Source organism: Pongo pygmaeus, chromosome 13 (genome assembly GCF_028885625.2).
Source record: "Pongo pygmaeus isolate AG05252 chromosome 13, NHGRI_mPonPyg2-v2.0_pri, whole genome shotgun sequence".
Classification (NCBI taxonomy): domain Eukaryota; kingdom Metazoa; phylum Chordata; class Mammalia; order Primates; family Hominidae; genus Pongo; species Pongo pygmaeus.
Window position 1 is genome coordinate 22,206,151 of NC_072386.2, and position 13,547 is coordinate 22,219,697.

General features: G+C 55.1%; 1 protein-coding gene across 4 annotated transcripts; it reads right to left on the reverse strand.

The window, feature by feature from the left end:
• Positions 1 to 837: 837 nt before the first annotated feature.
• Positions 838 to 9,571, reverse strand: DNAJB5 (DnaJ heat shock protein family (Hsp40) member B5). Of its 4 annotated transcripts, none has more exons than XM_054502712.2 (5): positions 9,440 to 9,531; positions 8,640 to 8,752; positions 5,815 to 6,059; positions 2,403 to 3,004; positions 838 to 2,243 (listed from the first exon to the last, which is right to left on the reverse strand). In XM_054502712.2, exons 3-5 carry the CDS (start codon positions 6,023 to 6,025, stop codon positions 2,010 to 2,012), a joined length of 1,047 nt encoding a protein of 348 aa, XP_054358687.1. In that variant the 5' UTR covers positions 6,026 to 6,059; positions 8,640 to 8,752; positions 9,440 to 9,531; the 3' UTR covers positions 838 to 2,009. The 4 variants fall into 4 exon arrangements, with proteins under 4 accessions (XP_054358687.1, XP_054358684.1, XP_054358686.1 ...); XM_054502709.1 differs by lacking the exon at positions 8,640 to 8,752 and adding an exon at positions 8,439 to 8,580 and having other exon boundaries at positions 9,440 to 9,526; XM_054502711.2 differs by lacking the exon at positions 8,640 to 8,752 and having other exon boundaries at positions 9,440 to 9,571.
• Positions 9,572 to 13,547: the final 3,976 nt, after the last annotated feature.

Genomic DNA, 13,547 nt, shown 5'->3' on the forward strand with positions numbered 1-13,547 from the left:
AAATCCTCGTGACCACAGATATCCCCCCCCAGATAGTGGTTTCTCGCTCACCATCCTCCGTGAAATCAATATCCTGCACAAGAGTGCTACTCTCCTCACTCCGGGCCCATAACACTTGGGGGTAGCTCTTCTAGTCAGCCAGAAAGTCCTTCAGCCTCGCCAGGAGCAGTGGCTCATGCTTGTAATCCCAGCACTTGGGGAGGCCAAGGCAGGCGGATCACTTGAGGTCAAGAGTTTGAGACGAGCCTGGGCAACATGGTGAAACCCTGTCTCTACCAAAAATACAAAAATTAGCCTGGTGTGGTGGTGCATGCCTGTAATCCCAGCTACTCGGAGGCTGAGGCAGGAGAGTCGCTTGAACCTAGGAGACAGAGGCTGCAGTGAACCAAGATCGCATCACTGCACTCCAGCCTGGGCGACAGAGCAAGACTCCTTGTCAAAAAAAAAAAAAAAAAAAAAAAAAAAGGTCTCCATCCCCTCCTAGAAAAAAATTTTCTCCTAGAGAAAATTTAGACAAGAAGAGAAAATCTGTTTTCATGCTAGCACATCTTCTGAAGACAATGGTCTCTGTCTCTCATGAGCAGGGATATTTTTCCTTCCCAAATAGATGTTTCTTCTATTTGGGTGTGCTTTCTGAGTGGTACTTTCTGTCTGTGCTGTGTTTGGAGTATATGTTTTAGAAATCCCAGGAGGCTTCGAGGAAGGCAGAGGTCAGCTTCAGCTTATACTGAGGGCCTGCTTGGGCTTCTCAAATGTGACCAGAGCCCGGGAGGGAGGGTGGCAGTGGCCCTCCTCACCCACCCCCATCCCAGGTTTGTTGCTCCTGCTCAGATGCCATATTTTTAAAATACTTTATTTTTTACATAATACTGTCATTACAAAAAAATACAAAAAAACTACTATAAAAACATTCAGGGGCTTGTCAAAGTGAGAAAACCTAAAGACCCCACCCCAGGATCTGGCTGAAGCAGTCTTCCCCCAGCTCCTTCACTATGACCTTTATACAACTGTGGGGGTGGGGTGGGATCACACAGGCATAAAAGGGCTGGAAATTCCCCACACAGCCTCCAAGGGTAAGAAATAAGTAGCTTCACATATCACAAAAGTGGGATTTGGAAGTTTGGGGGTGGCTAGGCCCTGAGTTCAGAGGTGTGGGGAAAAACCTGTGACCCTGAATCTCTTGGTGGGGAATAGCTGCCACCTGACCCCAAAGCCCTTTCCCTTCCTGATGAAGGCTGGGAGATGGGCCCTGTCCCCCACCTCTTAGCCTTAATACCTCAGGCCCCATTCCCTGCCCTCCACCCCTGAATACTCCTGAGAGCAGCAGGGAGGACAGAACCTCCAGCTCTGCAGGTGTAGGCAGGGCAGCTGTTGCGGAGGCTGCTGAGGAGCTCACCCCCCTGCTCCAGAGGAAAAGTGTCTCGTGCTCAAGTCCCTGTTCACAGGTTGTGAACTTTCCCTTCTTATCCTTTCTCCTCTCTCCCAGAGAGGCACAGACAGCTCTAGGTGAGTGCTTCTTGTGCATGAATATGTGTGCCATAACCTTGGACACTGTGGACCTGGGGGTGGGGCTGAGAAAGCAATGTCCTTTCTAGTCTCTTCCACCCCCAACAGCAGGAAGCCAAAGGGAAGGGAGGGGGACTGGTATTAGCAAAGCTGAGGGGAGGAGGACATGCTATGTACAGGCATGGATAAGGAATCTCTACATATCTTCAAGTAGCACTCAGGTCACTCTCCAGCCACTGCAGTGGAAACTGGATTCAAAGCTAGTGACATGAACATTGACCCCTGGCCTGGGCTAGCTCTCCCCACCTCCCTCCCACTCCCCGCTGGCAGCCCAGCTCTGAAAGGGGTCAGGGACAGGAACATTTTCCTGAAAACCAGTGGCTTTTTTTTTGCATTTTAGAAAAAGTTGCCAGTGTCCAGTGGACATCAAGCTGGGTGCACATTGAGTGGAGTGAGTGTTGGGGGTATTGCTGTGGTAGGCTCTGGACTGGCTGGGGCAGAGCCTAGGAACAGGGTAGGTGCTGCTTAAGGATCTGTCTTGTCTGTGGCGTTAATCTGTCTGGGAAGCGAACTTTGAACTCAACAATGAGGTCTCCCCGCTGAGTTGGCACTTTGGGGAAGGGAAGGCCCTCCCCACGGAGTCTCTTCACGGTGCCTGGCTTGATGACATCATTGCAGGGCAAAGGGATCACTCGGCCGTCGATGGTGGGAATGTTCACAGTGCAGCCACACAGCGCCTGGGAAAGACGAAGCAGAAAGTGAGGAAAAGATGGGGTAAGGTGAGTGGGAAGGAAGGAAATAGACTGAGGTGGGGAAAGAATGTGCCGGCTGGCGGGAAGAGAGGGAATGTCCCCACCGTCTCCCCAGCACATACACACAGCCTGACTAGGCCCCACCTCCTTGAGGCTGATCAGGGCACTGTAGAGCACGTTGGTGCCATCTCGGCGGAAGTGTGCATGGGGCTTGTCTTTGAGCACAAAGACGATGTCAGCAGGGATGTTGTCAGGTGTGGCGTCACCCTCTTTGGGGAAGGTGATCTTGGTGCCTTCCTTCCAGCCACGCTTGATGACTATGTGCAGGATCTTGTCCTCGGTGCGCACAGTTCGCCCATCAGGGTTGAGGCGACGCCTCGTGATCTTCATGCGCTTGGTGGAGCCATGGTAGATCTCCTCCAGGGACACCCGCAGCTCGTGCACCACTGGGGGGTCCTGCACCTTGCGCCGAGGGTACAGTGGTTCTGGGGCTCGCCTTGGACCCCTACTCAGCCCATTGAAGCCAAAACGGCCGAAAGCGCCAAATGGGTCCTCATCTTCATCCACATCCATGTCATCTGGGTCAAAGCCACTGAAGGGCCGAGTGGAGCGGCTGCTGGCAAAGAAGATATCGAAGGGGTTGGAGCCACCAAAGAAGGAGGCAAAGGTGGCATGGGGGTCCCCGTGAAAGGTGTAGTGAAAGGAGCCACTGGAGCCACCTGACGTGCCACCGCCGGTCTTCAGGCCTAGAGGGGAGGAGAAGTTAGGGGCAGTGTGGCTTATTCTGGCCCCACCCCAGTGTCTTCCCCCTGCCCTCTAGCTCCCAGTTCACAGGCCTAGAGAAAGAAGCAACCTTTAAATCCCACAGAGAAGGCCAGGCTAATAGAGTAAGAAAGGCTTCTGGCAAGATTATCTTCCATTCCTAATTATATATTTAATAACGATGCACAACTTGAGATTCAAAGAGGCTTGCTTACCCAATAGGTGGAAAAGCCAGGACTAGAGGACTTAGAGGATGTGACTTCCAGTCCTGTAATCTTTTCCACATACTCATGGTCCAAAGATGTCTCAAAAAGCCTTGAATCAGCCTGGTGTCACATTACAAGTGATACTTGGTTCCCAAATCTTTGCTTATCTCCAAAGACATATAGGACAAGGGGCCATCAGACAGGATGTGAACACAGAGGGGGCTGGTAGGTGAACAGTTGCAAATAGGGTAGGGATCCAACCCAGGAGGAAGACCACTTTCACTCTGCTTCTAGCAATGTTTCCTCTTTCCCTGACCCCTGCTCAAATGGGAAATCAGGAAGCCTTAAAAAGTGGGAAAGCTCATTAGCTTGGAGATGAAGAGCTATTTTTCAAGAAAAAGTTTTCAAATGATTTGTTCCCACACTCTGCTCAGTGTTACACAACTTTAGGGAGTGTCATTCACACATTGTACAGACATAGACTACAATGGGAATGGAGCTCCCTGGAGTTATACAACAGCGAACGCCATACCCCACATCTAATGTTGAGCAACCAAAATGCATGAATGGGCTGGCACATGGCAGGTGGTGACCTTAGCTGCTCTCTCTGTCGGGTCCTGTCTAAGGGGCTCAGATTCCTGGAGGCAGCCTTCATGCACAGGAGGGGGTGCTGGCGGTACTAGGGGATGTGGGGAGAGGGTTCACACTGAGAACTGCTCCGGAATACGGAGACTATGGGAGGGGTCCAGGCCAGGAAAGAGACCCTTCTCTTTGAGGCCGTTTATCTAGAATTTCAACTGATCATGGAGATCTGAGCCTAAATTAGCCTCTTATTTCCTGGGACCACAAGGGCAGATTTGAGTTTCACTAGAGAGGCCAAGTGGCAGACGGTTCAGGGACTTGTGGCAGCTGCCTCTTCACCCCTCCCCCAAGACCTAGGCTCTCTCCTTTCCTTCTATCGAGGGGCTGATTATCAAGCGAGTTCAAGCAGCCTGGCAGAGCTCGGTGAGAGAGGGAGGGAGGCTGGACTGATGATGACGGGAAGGGGTAATTCTCTCTATAGGGATTTCTATTCTTCCACTACCACCCCCTTTTCAAGCTGGGAGCAACTTGTCCCTAGCTGTAGCTGCACACAGAGTCTGTGTGTATAACTGCTCTATAATAGATGGCTGCTGGGGATTGGGCACGGTGGACAGAAATATAACCAATATTTCTAAGTTACTTCTCCCTCCCCAGGCCATGGAGGTCCCCTTAAGGCCATGCCGCATCCTCAGGGGCCCTCCTGGAATGGGGTTCTGCATCAGAACCTGGCGTCTGGACCCCTTCACTTAGGCAGAAGGGGTGAAGTATCTTGGGGGAGCTCAGCTCCTGCCTTCTTTCTAAACAAAGGTGAGGCTGAATGGAGGAATGGGTGCAATTCCAAGACAGGTCACATGGTGGCATGGTGTCTGCACTGCTTCCCTCTTCCACTCCTATCCCTCCCATCCCTCCATGCCAGAGAGAAAAATGTCTTAGCTGGAAGAATACTGGGGGTTCCAGCCGGTATTTGGTGAATCTGGGAGTTGGCACGTCTAGGAGGTAGGCAGGAAGAATAGAAAGAACCGGCAGCATGGACAATAGGAAAAGGGAGTTGGGAGGACGAGGGTGCACAGAGGGGCATGGAACACAAGGCCAGGAGGAGGAGAAGAAAATAACCTTCTTATCTACATATGATTAGCCCATTTAGTTTTGAGGATAGAATGGGGAGGGTGAAGAGGAGGAGAATGTGAAAGAAAGGTAGATTCTGCTGGGGAGAAAGGACAGTTCTTCCCAGGAAGGAGAGTCCTCAGCGTGACAATGTCTCTTAATATAGCCTGACAGGTGCCTGTGGCTGGCGGGTGGCAGGCAGCCCTGAGGGGCAGGCCCAGAATTAGCAGCTACATCATGGCCGTGGGATGTGCTGGGAGGGGCCTCCCTCTCAGAGGCTTTATTTGGGCCTTTCCTGCCTCCCACCCCATGGCCACCAGCTACCCCAGGGAAGGGGGAGATGCCAGCAGCAGTTCCCCTTCCACCCTTGGATCCCTGCCACTTCCTCTGGGAGGCAAAGCTCCACCTCTGTTCTGCTGGCCAGAAGCAGGCAGGGCCGGGGGAGAGAAGGGGAAAACCATTTCTGCTCAGGGCTCTGGTAGTTAATTCCCAGGCTGCTTAAGGGCCAGACTTTTATGCTGATGAATGTAAATGCTCTGTCCTCAGAGAGCCACACACTCCTTCTCCTCAACCTTCCTCATCAGCCAATGAAGCAGCGGAGACTTCAGGCAGGACTAATAAGGCTGGGAAAGAAAGAAGGGCGGGGAGGGCCTCTGGCTCTTGCTTCAGACCTCTCTAAAGCCTGAACCCGAGGAGGGAGGGGGCAGAGAGAGGCAGGGAGAACTAGGGTGAGCTGAGCTGGGTAGTGGGTGGGCTCCTCTCTCCTCTGGGTGACAGTGCTGGAAACCCTTGCCACCCTCACCCCCTCCACAGCCTCCAGTTCCCTGCTACACAAACTGGTGCACCTGGGACCCCTACCAAGCGGAGGGGTCCGGGATTGGGCTGGAGTGCTGCCCTCTTACCTTCCTCCCCATACTGGTCATACAGGCCCCGTTTCTTGGGGTCACTTAGCACATCATAGGCCTCTGCAATCTCCTTAAACTTCTCCTCAGCGTTGGGTTCTTTATTCTTGTCTGGGTGGTACTTCAAGGCCATCTTCCGGTAGGCTTTCTTGATCTCATCCTCGTTGGCCCCCGATGGGATCCCAAGAATCTTGTAATAATCTTTTCCCATCACAGCTACTGGACCAGCACTGGTCTCCTTGTTTCTGAAAGAAACCCAGGGCCAAGACTTGATGCCTTCTCTTCTGCCCCTGCCCTGTTCCTGATGATCTTGCAGTCCCTAAATGACTCCCTGGGTAACCTTCGGCAGGTCATGCCTGTTCTGTGGGCCTGTGTCCCCCCATCTGTAAAATGAAAGGTTTGCACTAGATGATCTCTTCTGGCTCTGACATTCTAGAATTCTGTGATTCCGTCCTCACCTCCTGGGTTTTCCCAGCAGGAAGCTGAAGGTTCTGGCCCACTCTTGGGGCTAGGCTGAGGCCCTGGTCCTTGGGCCAGACTGAGGACCTCTGAGAGGCCCTGCTGAGCGAGGTGGCACCATGGACTGAGCAACCCACACACAGGAGCTGGCGAAGGTCAGTGTAACGGGTGAGGTCACCTGAGCATCGTGGTCTCCTACGCCACGCCTCAGGCATGGTGCCCAGGCTGAGGGCAGCTGGGGCAGTGGCCCAGGACTGGGAACAGGCCTGGGTCTTCTGCCAGCTGTCCTGGCCAGCCAGACTGAGTCAGGGAATGGGTGTCTGGAGTCCTGTCTGCCACTGGAGACCCCAGGCCTCCCCACCCCCACCCCTCTGACGATGCTAAGCCTCACGTGTGACTCAGATCACAGGGTGACTCACAGCCTTTGGAAACTGCTGTTTCCAACTCCCTCATTAGCGGTGGGGGCGACACTATCCTTCCCCCAACCAGGGCAACAGTTCTCTTTACTCATTTGCCAGTGTCTACACACAAAACTGTGAGGGCTGTGCCGCCTAAGCACCAGTGTGAGTGAACAAAAGCATCCTGGGGACAGGACTTTTTCAACCCCAGCTGTTAGGAGACAATTGGGCACTAACCAACCACCATTTCCTTAATACCTCTCCTAGCCCCACCCCACGCCCCCAGTCCACCCTGTGGTTTAGGATCTGGCCTAGCGTCAGACCCGTATTCCTCTGAGTCCCTTTTAAGGTGGGTGCAGGAGCATTTGTTAAAAGAGAAATGCACAACCCGAATTCTTCATTCCAATCTCCCTCCATCGGTGTGTCTGTGGTGGATATCAGGGGAAGGGGTACTTTCCTGTAGCTAGAGCTCTCTGGGGGATGGCCAGAAGCCATTCTCAGCCCTTCTGAGACTTGGCCAACCCCTGCCAAAGCCAGGAGAACCAGAGTCTTTCTAGCAATGTCCTAGGCTGGCAGCCACAGCTGAGACCTGCCTTTCTGCCTCTGCTTCACAGCAGGGAGGTGTACAGGGTGTCCCCGCAGGAGTGAGGGCTGTAACCGGGTAAGGGAGGCGCCCAAGGCCCTAGGTGGGCAGGGACAATGGCCCTCACTGCTGCCCCCACAGGCCCTGCTGCAGGTGGCTGGGTTGACTCATGGTTCTGGGAGTCACCTTTCTCTGACGAAGAAAAGGCTCCACAAAGGCGGGTACTCCCCCATCGCCCCCCACCAGCATGTCACGTCTGTGGGGGAGACGGGGTGGGGGGTGGGGTTGGGAGAGGCAGAGAAGAAAGAGCACCTCTTGGAGTGGGGGGCAGCCATTTTCGGAAATGGCAGCAATAGCTGTCTGAGAGGGAGCTGGGGGTGGTCTGCCATTTCTGCCTCAACCCACACCTTCTTTCCCCTGGGACTGGGAAAGAACCCTAGCACACCAAGCGGGTGCCCCTAGAGAACGGGAGCAGCTTCCAGGCAGAGGGCCAGTGGAACGGCTCACCAACCACCCACCTCCTTTTGGTGTCCCTGCATTACCTCCGCACCCGGCCAGCTTCCTCCCTGGTACCCACCTGCTAGCTGCTCTAGGCCCATACATCTCTTGCCTCCGCAGACACAGGGCAAGCTCTTTCAGGATCTGCCTCCTTTTTCTCCTTCTGCTTTCCTCCCTCCTTCCCTTCCCCCCTACCCACAGGCCACGTGTTGGAATGACAAAGGAGCCCCATGGCATGGCACTGCCTTTGATGGAGAAGAATGAGGAGGATGTTAAGGTAGAGGCAGGAAGGAAAAATGGGGAGAAAATGGTGAGGGGGACTGTTGAGGTACAGGGAGGGGAGATGGCTGATACAGAAAATGAGGTACTGATGGAGGGGGATGAGTGACAGATGGAAATGGCTGAGGTGGAAAATGGGTTAATGATGGGTTGAAAGGGAGGAATGTAGAGAGTTGAAATAATGGAGGAAATGTCTGTGGAAAATGGATACCTGAAGGGTTTGAGAAAAGAGAGGAATGATAAGGGGTGCAATTCATTCAAATATGTGGGTGAGGCCGGAGGGGATTCCTGTATGTCACAGAGGGGATGAGGATGAGGTGGAGGAAGCAGGAAGGCAATGGAGGGGATGGCCGCGTGGAGGGTTTGACTGGGTATGGATATGAGTGCCCTTCTCCGGAGGGACTTACCGAAACTTTACAAACCCATTCAGCGTCCACGCTCGAAGTTTTAAGGGCTCCAGCTGAATTTTAAACATCAAGCTGGCTAAGAAGTCTTCTCCCCAGGAGTGTGGGAAGCTCCGGAAAGCTCCTCGGGCCTGCAGTGGGGGTGCTGCTGGGGGTGGGCAGGAGAGCACTGTGCGCTTAAACATGCCCAGCCAAGCCCCTCACCTCTGATCGCTCCACCGGAGCCGGCCTGAAGTGCTGCAGCTCTGGAAGCCACCTCCTCGGACTCTCAGAGGCGCGTGGCCAGCAAGGCCTGTCTGGCGCAGCAGGTGCCGGACCTGATCCCCAGGTGTGGAGAGTGAAGGGAGAAGACCCGCGGCCACCTGCTCTCAGGTGCAGCAGTGTCTGGCTGGCTGTGAGCGGCTGTATGGCAGCGTGTCAGTGAGGCTGGGAGTGCAAGCGTGTGTTTGTGAGTGGCAGTGTGTATACCTGTGACAGGTGTGATTGTGAGGGCCCGAGAGGCAGTGAGCGCCTGTCGCCTCTCCCTGGGGAGGACCCGACCCCAATCCCCAAGAACCTACTCAATGAAGTCACTGACGGGAGTCTCCTCCCTCGCGGATGGGCGGGGCAGAGCGGAGCTCGGCCGGGACAAAAGGCGCGGTGAGGAGAGGAGGGGAGGGGGCTCGGGCGGGGGAGGGTGGTCGGTGATGTCACCCGCGCTGGCTGGCTGGTCTGCTCACAGATGCCTCCGCCCCACAGAACCCAATCTGGTCCGGTCCGACTCGACCCTCCCCTCCCCTCCCCTCCCATCCCCTCTCCTTCCCTCCCCGGCTCAGACGCTGGCTGCACCCTGTGACAGCCAAGCCCGGGTCGAGGACTCCGAGCACCCTGCAGACCCCGGGGCCCCGCACCCCTATGGCAGCAGAGCCTACGGGCCCTCAGTGTCCCAGCTCCCCAACACCAGGAGCCCTGGCTTCGCGACGCCCCGCTCCCGGGACCCCCGAGTCCTGGCTCGGCGTCCTCACCGGTGAGGAGCTGCGGGCACCGCCGTGGTCCGTGAGACAGCCGCTGCCCCCTCCCCCGGCTCCGGCTCCGCCGCCTCCACCCGGGACAGGAGTCGCCTGCCCGCCGGCCGCCGACAGCGGGACCGGGAGCCCGCCCCCACGGCTCCGCCTCCGCGCCGCCCATTGAACCGCCTTCCCGTCACTCAGCTCAGCCTCTACTGTGATTGGGCAGTTTTCAACAAGCGGCTTGGTGATAGCCGCCCATCCTCCGCCCCTGTCACCCGGCCACACGCGCACACATTCCAGGCAGTGATTGGTGTGGATCTGATTGGCGCCCTCTGGGATCACTCAACCACGCCTCTTTGCCATCTTGTCGTGCCATTGGTGAAAAAGACAGAGGGCGGCAACCCCGCTCGCCCTTTGATTTTATTGGTTCGTGCCTGAGACTCAGACCCGAGCCCGGGGGCAAACTATATTAGTCCAATCTCCGGGTTGAGAAGGTGGGACGTACTGGCCACTGCTGGAATCCCAGGAGAACCTTCTGGAACCCTTGCGACGTCAAAGGCAGCCTTAAAGGAAAACTGTACCCACCAGTTGGCCGTGCGGCCGTGCATTCTTTCCTTTCTTCACTGGGGGGGCAAGGGGGAGAGAACAGTGCACTCTGGGAGGTGTAGTCCCTGGACCGGGGCCAAAAGGTCAGCACTTCTTACTCTCCTTTCAGCCAACGGTGTAACCACCTCGAGCTGACCTCATTTAGCTTTACCTTATCCTGACCCCGCGGTGGCCTGACGTGACCTAACGGAATCTCTAACAGACCCCACGGATGCCGGGTTTCAGAGCCCCCCGGACCTCTCCTCTGAGGGAAACGGATGGCTCTGCCCAGGCCAGCGCCTCCAGGAATCCCCGCCGCCCGCCCTCTGTAGAGCCCCTCATCCTCGCGCCCCTCTTCAGCGACCTCGCGGTCCCCATTTCAGTCCCCCTTCTAATCAGTCTCTCATCCTGCTTCCCCCTGGAGTGCCTGTGTTTTAGCCCTTTCCTTCTTGGCCCTCGAAGATCTCCTGTCTTCCTTCCTGCAGTGATCCGTTTTGTCCTATTCTTGGTTCTTTCTTTAACCCGGATCTCCTATCCTAGCTCTCCCCTTTAATCCTTCATTTCACTCCCCAAGATCCCCTTCCTTAACACCCTCAGAATCTCTAGTCTCCCCCACCCCCCATTAAGTCATTAGATCTCAGCCCCAGTGTCCCCGATGCAGGGAGCAGGCGGGGCTGCGGAGGCGGTCGCCGGCGGAAGCCGCCACTCGAGCAGACACGGTGCCTGGCGCCCACGTCACTGTCTCCCAGGCCCATCTGTGCTCGAGGGAGCGGGGGTGGGGAGGGAGTAATTTGGGGGTGAAGTGGGGGAGGGGAGTGCTGGGGGGTTGATGATAAAAGAAGGGTCAGGCCAGAAGCTCTCCTTTACTTCTTTCTTTCCTATTTTCCAGAGACAGTTTGGACACCCATGAGGTCTTGCTAGAAACTGCGGCTTGAGTACCTGGGCCAAGAGCAGAGCAAGGCGGGGGTGGGGGTGGGGGTGGGGCCAGGGTCCTGGAGTCAGGTCTGCAGATTCTTCACTACCTGCCTTCATGCCAGGAGTCACTATGGGGCTCCCAAGGGTAAAGGGGCATGAGGTGTGAAGGAAGAAAGAGACTTGGGGTGAGAGGAGGATGGAAAGGAAGTGGGGTTGGGGGCCAGGAGGGGAGCAGAGATGGGTGATGAATGTGGGGAAATGAGGAGCATGAGGAATTTGAGGAAATGGGGTTGAGGGAGGGGAGGTAGGGAGAGGGGGTGGTGAGAGGATGGGGAGATGGGGTGAGGGGATGAGGAGGGGCAGGGCGGGGGGGCAGGGTGGGGGATGAGGAAAGAAGGGGTGAGTAACGAAAGGATGAGGCACAGAGATGGGGTGAGGAGGAGTGAGGAAGGGGGAGGGGAGGGAGGAGGGATGGACATCTCTGTGTGACACAGAGATGGGTAAGGTGGGGTGAGGGGCCCTGCACTGCTTCTGGCTCCTCAGATCTGGGGGCTCTCGCTTTCCCACCTCCAGACCCGTGGGGCCCAGGCTGTGGGTGGCTCTACTTCTTCCTATTCCAGTTCTGTCTCTTTTGCCTCCCCCAGCCTTGCCTGTGCCAACACGGAGGCAGAGAGTTTAGTCACCAGCCTTTACCTGGCCCCTGCTAATGCTAAAGTGTAGGCTCGGACCTTTGAGGGTGCAGGACTGTGCCTTCAGGTGTTGGTGGCACGGACTCCACTGTTTGCCTAGTCCGTGGTTCCTGCCCTCAGTCCCATTGTCCTGGGTGTCACGTGTGTGTAGTGCTCAGTGTGGCATGGACTGTGACAGTGTGGTCTGGAGTCTATGCACCTTGTGAGCTTACACGCCACACTCATGTCTCATCTCCTTTGTAAATGGGGATTGGTGCCTCGGGGTTGTTGAGAGGGTTAATTAAGGTAACACAGGTAGTGCACTTAGTTCTGAGCTGGGCATGTAGTTTATACCCAACCAAGGGTTAACTTGGTTAACTCAACCAAGTTAACCATTACTCTACATGTTCACAGATGCTGGGAGTGCAAGTGCATCTATAAATCTGTGAGCCTGATTGGGAGTTATTTGTAGTGTGGTACTGGTAATGTGATTTGTGAGTGGATCTGTGCAGTTATTTTTGTGTGGTGGTGTGCCTGATTCTGTTGTATGTTGTAGGTATATGATTTTGGGTCAGTGTACATGTGTGAGTAAATGACTGTGCGGGCATGTGTCTACATGACAAAGAGTGGATGAGGTATATAGCCGCTGACACATTGACACCATGTCTGCCAGCGTATGCACGCATCTGCGATCATGCCAGTCCCAAACGCCCGCACTCACCCTCCCTCCCCTTGGAGACGTCATAACCCTAGGTGTCCCTCATTTCCTCACCCTGAGGGAACCGGAACCTGTGGGCAGGGGTGGGGGTGGGTGCCAGTGAGGAGGTGTTTTAGACAGAGGCACATGTTCCCTCCCAGACTGCATAGGGAAGGGAGCCCCTATCCTGCTCACATCCCAAAGGCTGCAGAGGAAGTGCCCCCAGCCTGTTTTCAGTTCCCTGTCTTGTCACCATGGTAGCAGTTGCCAGGGGTTCCCATGGTTGCTAAGATCTGGGTGTGGGAAGCTGCCAGGCCCTGTTGCCAGTAGAAACAGAGAATCCTGGAGGGGAAGGAAGACTACCCTCACAGCTGCCAGCTCTCTGCAGTGACAGAACTGGCCCTTGGGCCACTTCTCTCCCCCAGTTGTACCTATGATTTGTATGTGGTACTACTAGTGTGTGTGTGGGAGCAGGAGCGGGGGCTTTAACAGGAAACCAGAACTAGAATACTGGGATACTAGAATACTGAGGAAAAGGGGGCTACTTGGCCTACCCATCACCATCCTTAAAGTTGGGAGGGACTTACGAATTAGTGACTACCCGCCATCTCTACTAAAATACAAAAAAAAAAATTAGCCAGGTGTTGTGGCGCATGCCTGTAATCTCAGCTACCCAGGAAGCTGAGGCAAAAGAATCGCTTGAACCCAGGAGGCAGAGGTTGCAGTGAGCCGAGATCGCACCACTGCACTCCAGCCTGGGTTACAGAGTGAGACGAGACTCCCTGTCAAAAGAAAAAAAAGAAATGAGTGACTGTCTCCTTCTGTCCCCTGTCCCTCATATCTCTCCCCTAGGCAGTCTCCCTGTTTGTTCTTGAGTTCTCCAGTGACTGGGTACTTATTACCTGATGCTTTCTCCTGGGTGTGGGAATGCCACGTTGACCCATCACCTTGGCTGCAGACGGCCTCCCTCCTGTGATCAGACTCTGAGCATCTCACCTGATACATGCTTCATGCTGACACCCAGGCCCAGACTTTGGTCCCACACTGAGTCCCAACTTTGACCTCAGCCTGAGACACAACCTGGTTATTGTCCTGGTAGAGACATTTCCCCAAATCCAGCCTCTGCCCAAACCCTCCTTCTAGACATGGCTGAGCCCTAATTTTGATACAAAATACTTGAATTCATCTTCAGATTCAGTTCTGATCCTATACTGAACTAACTGAACACTACTAGGGATCTGACTCCCTGATATTCGCT

What these genes read in the sequence shown, in the direction of transcription:
- DNAJB5 (XM_054502708.2), bottom strand. Translation starts at nt 8,620, where the DNA reads ATGTTTAAGCGCACAGTGCTCTCCTGCCCACCCCCAGCAGCACCCCCA. An exon ending in TGACCAGTATGGGGAGGAAG is followed by an intron (nt 3,005 to 5,814) that starts GTAAGAGGGCAG and finishes CCTCCCCTCTAG; the next exon opens with GCCTGAAGACCGGCGGTGGC. An exon ending in CCCTGATCAGCCTCAAGGAG is followed by an intron (nt 2,244 to 2,402) that starts GTGGGGCCTAGT and finishes CGTCTTTCCCAG; the next exon opens with GCGCTGTGTGGCTGCACTGT.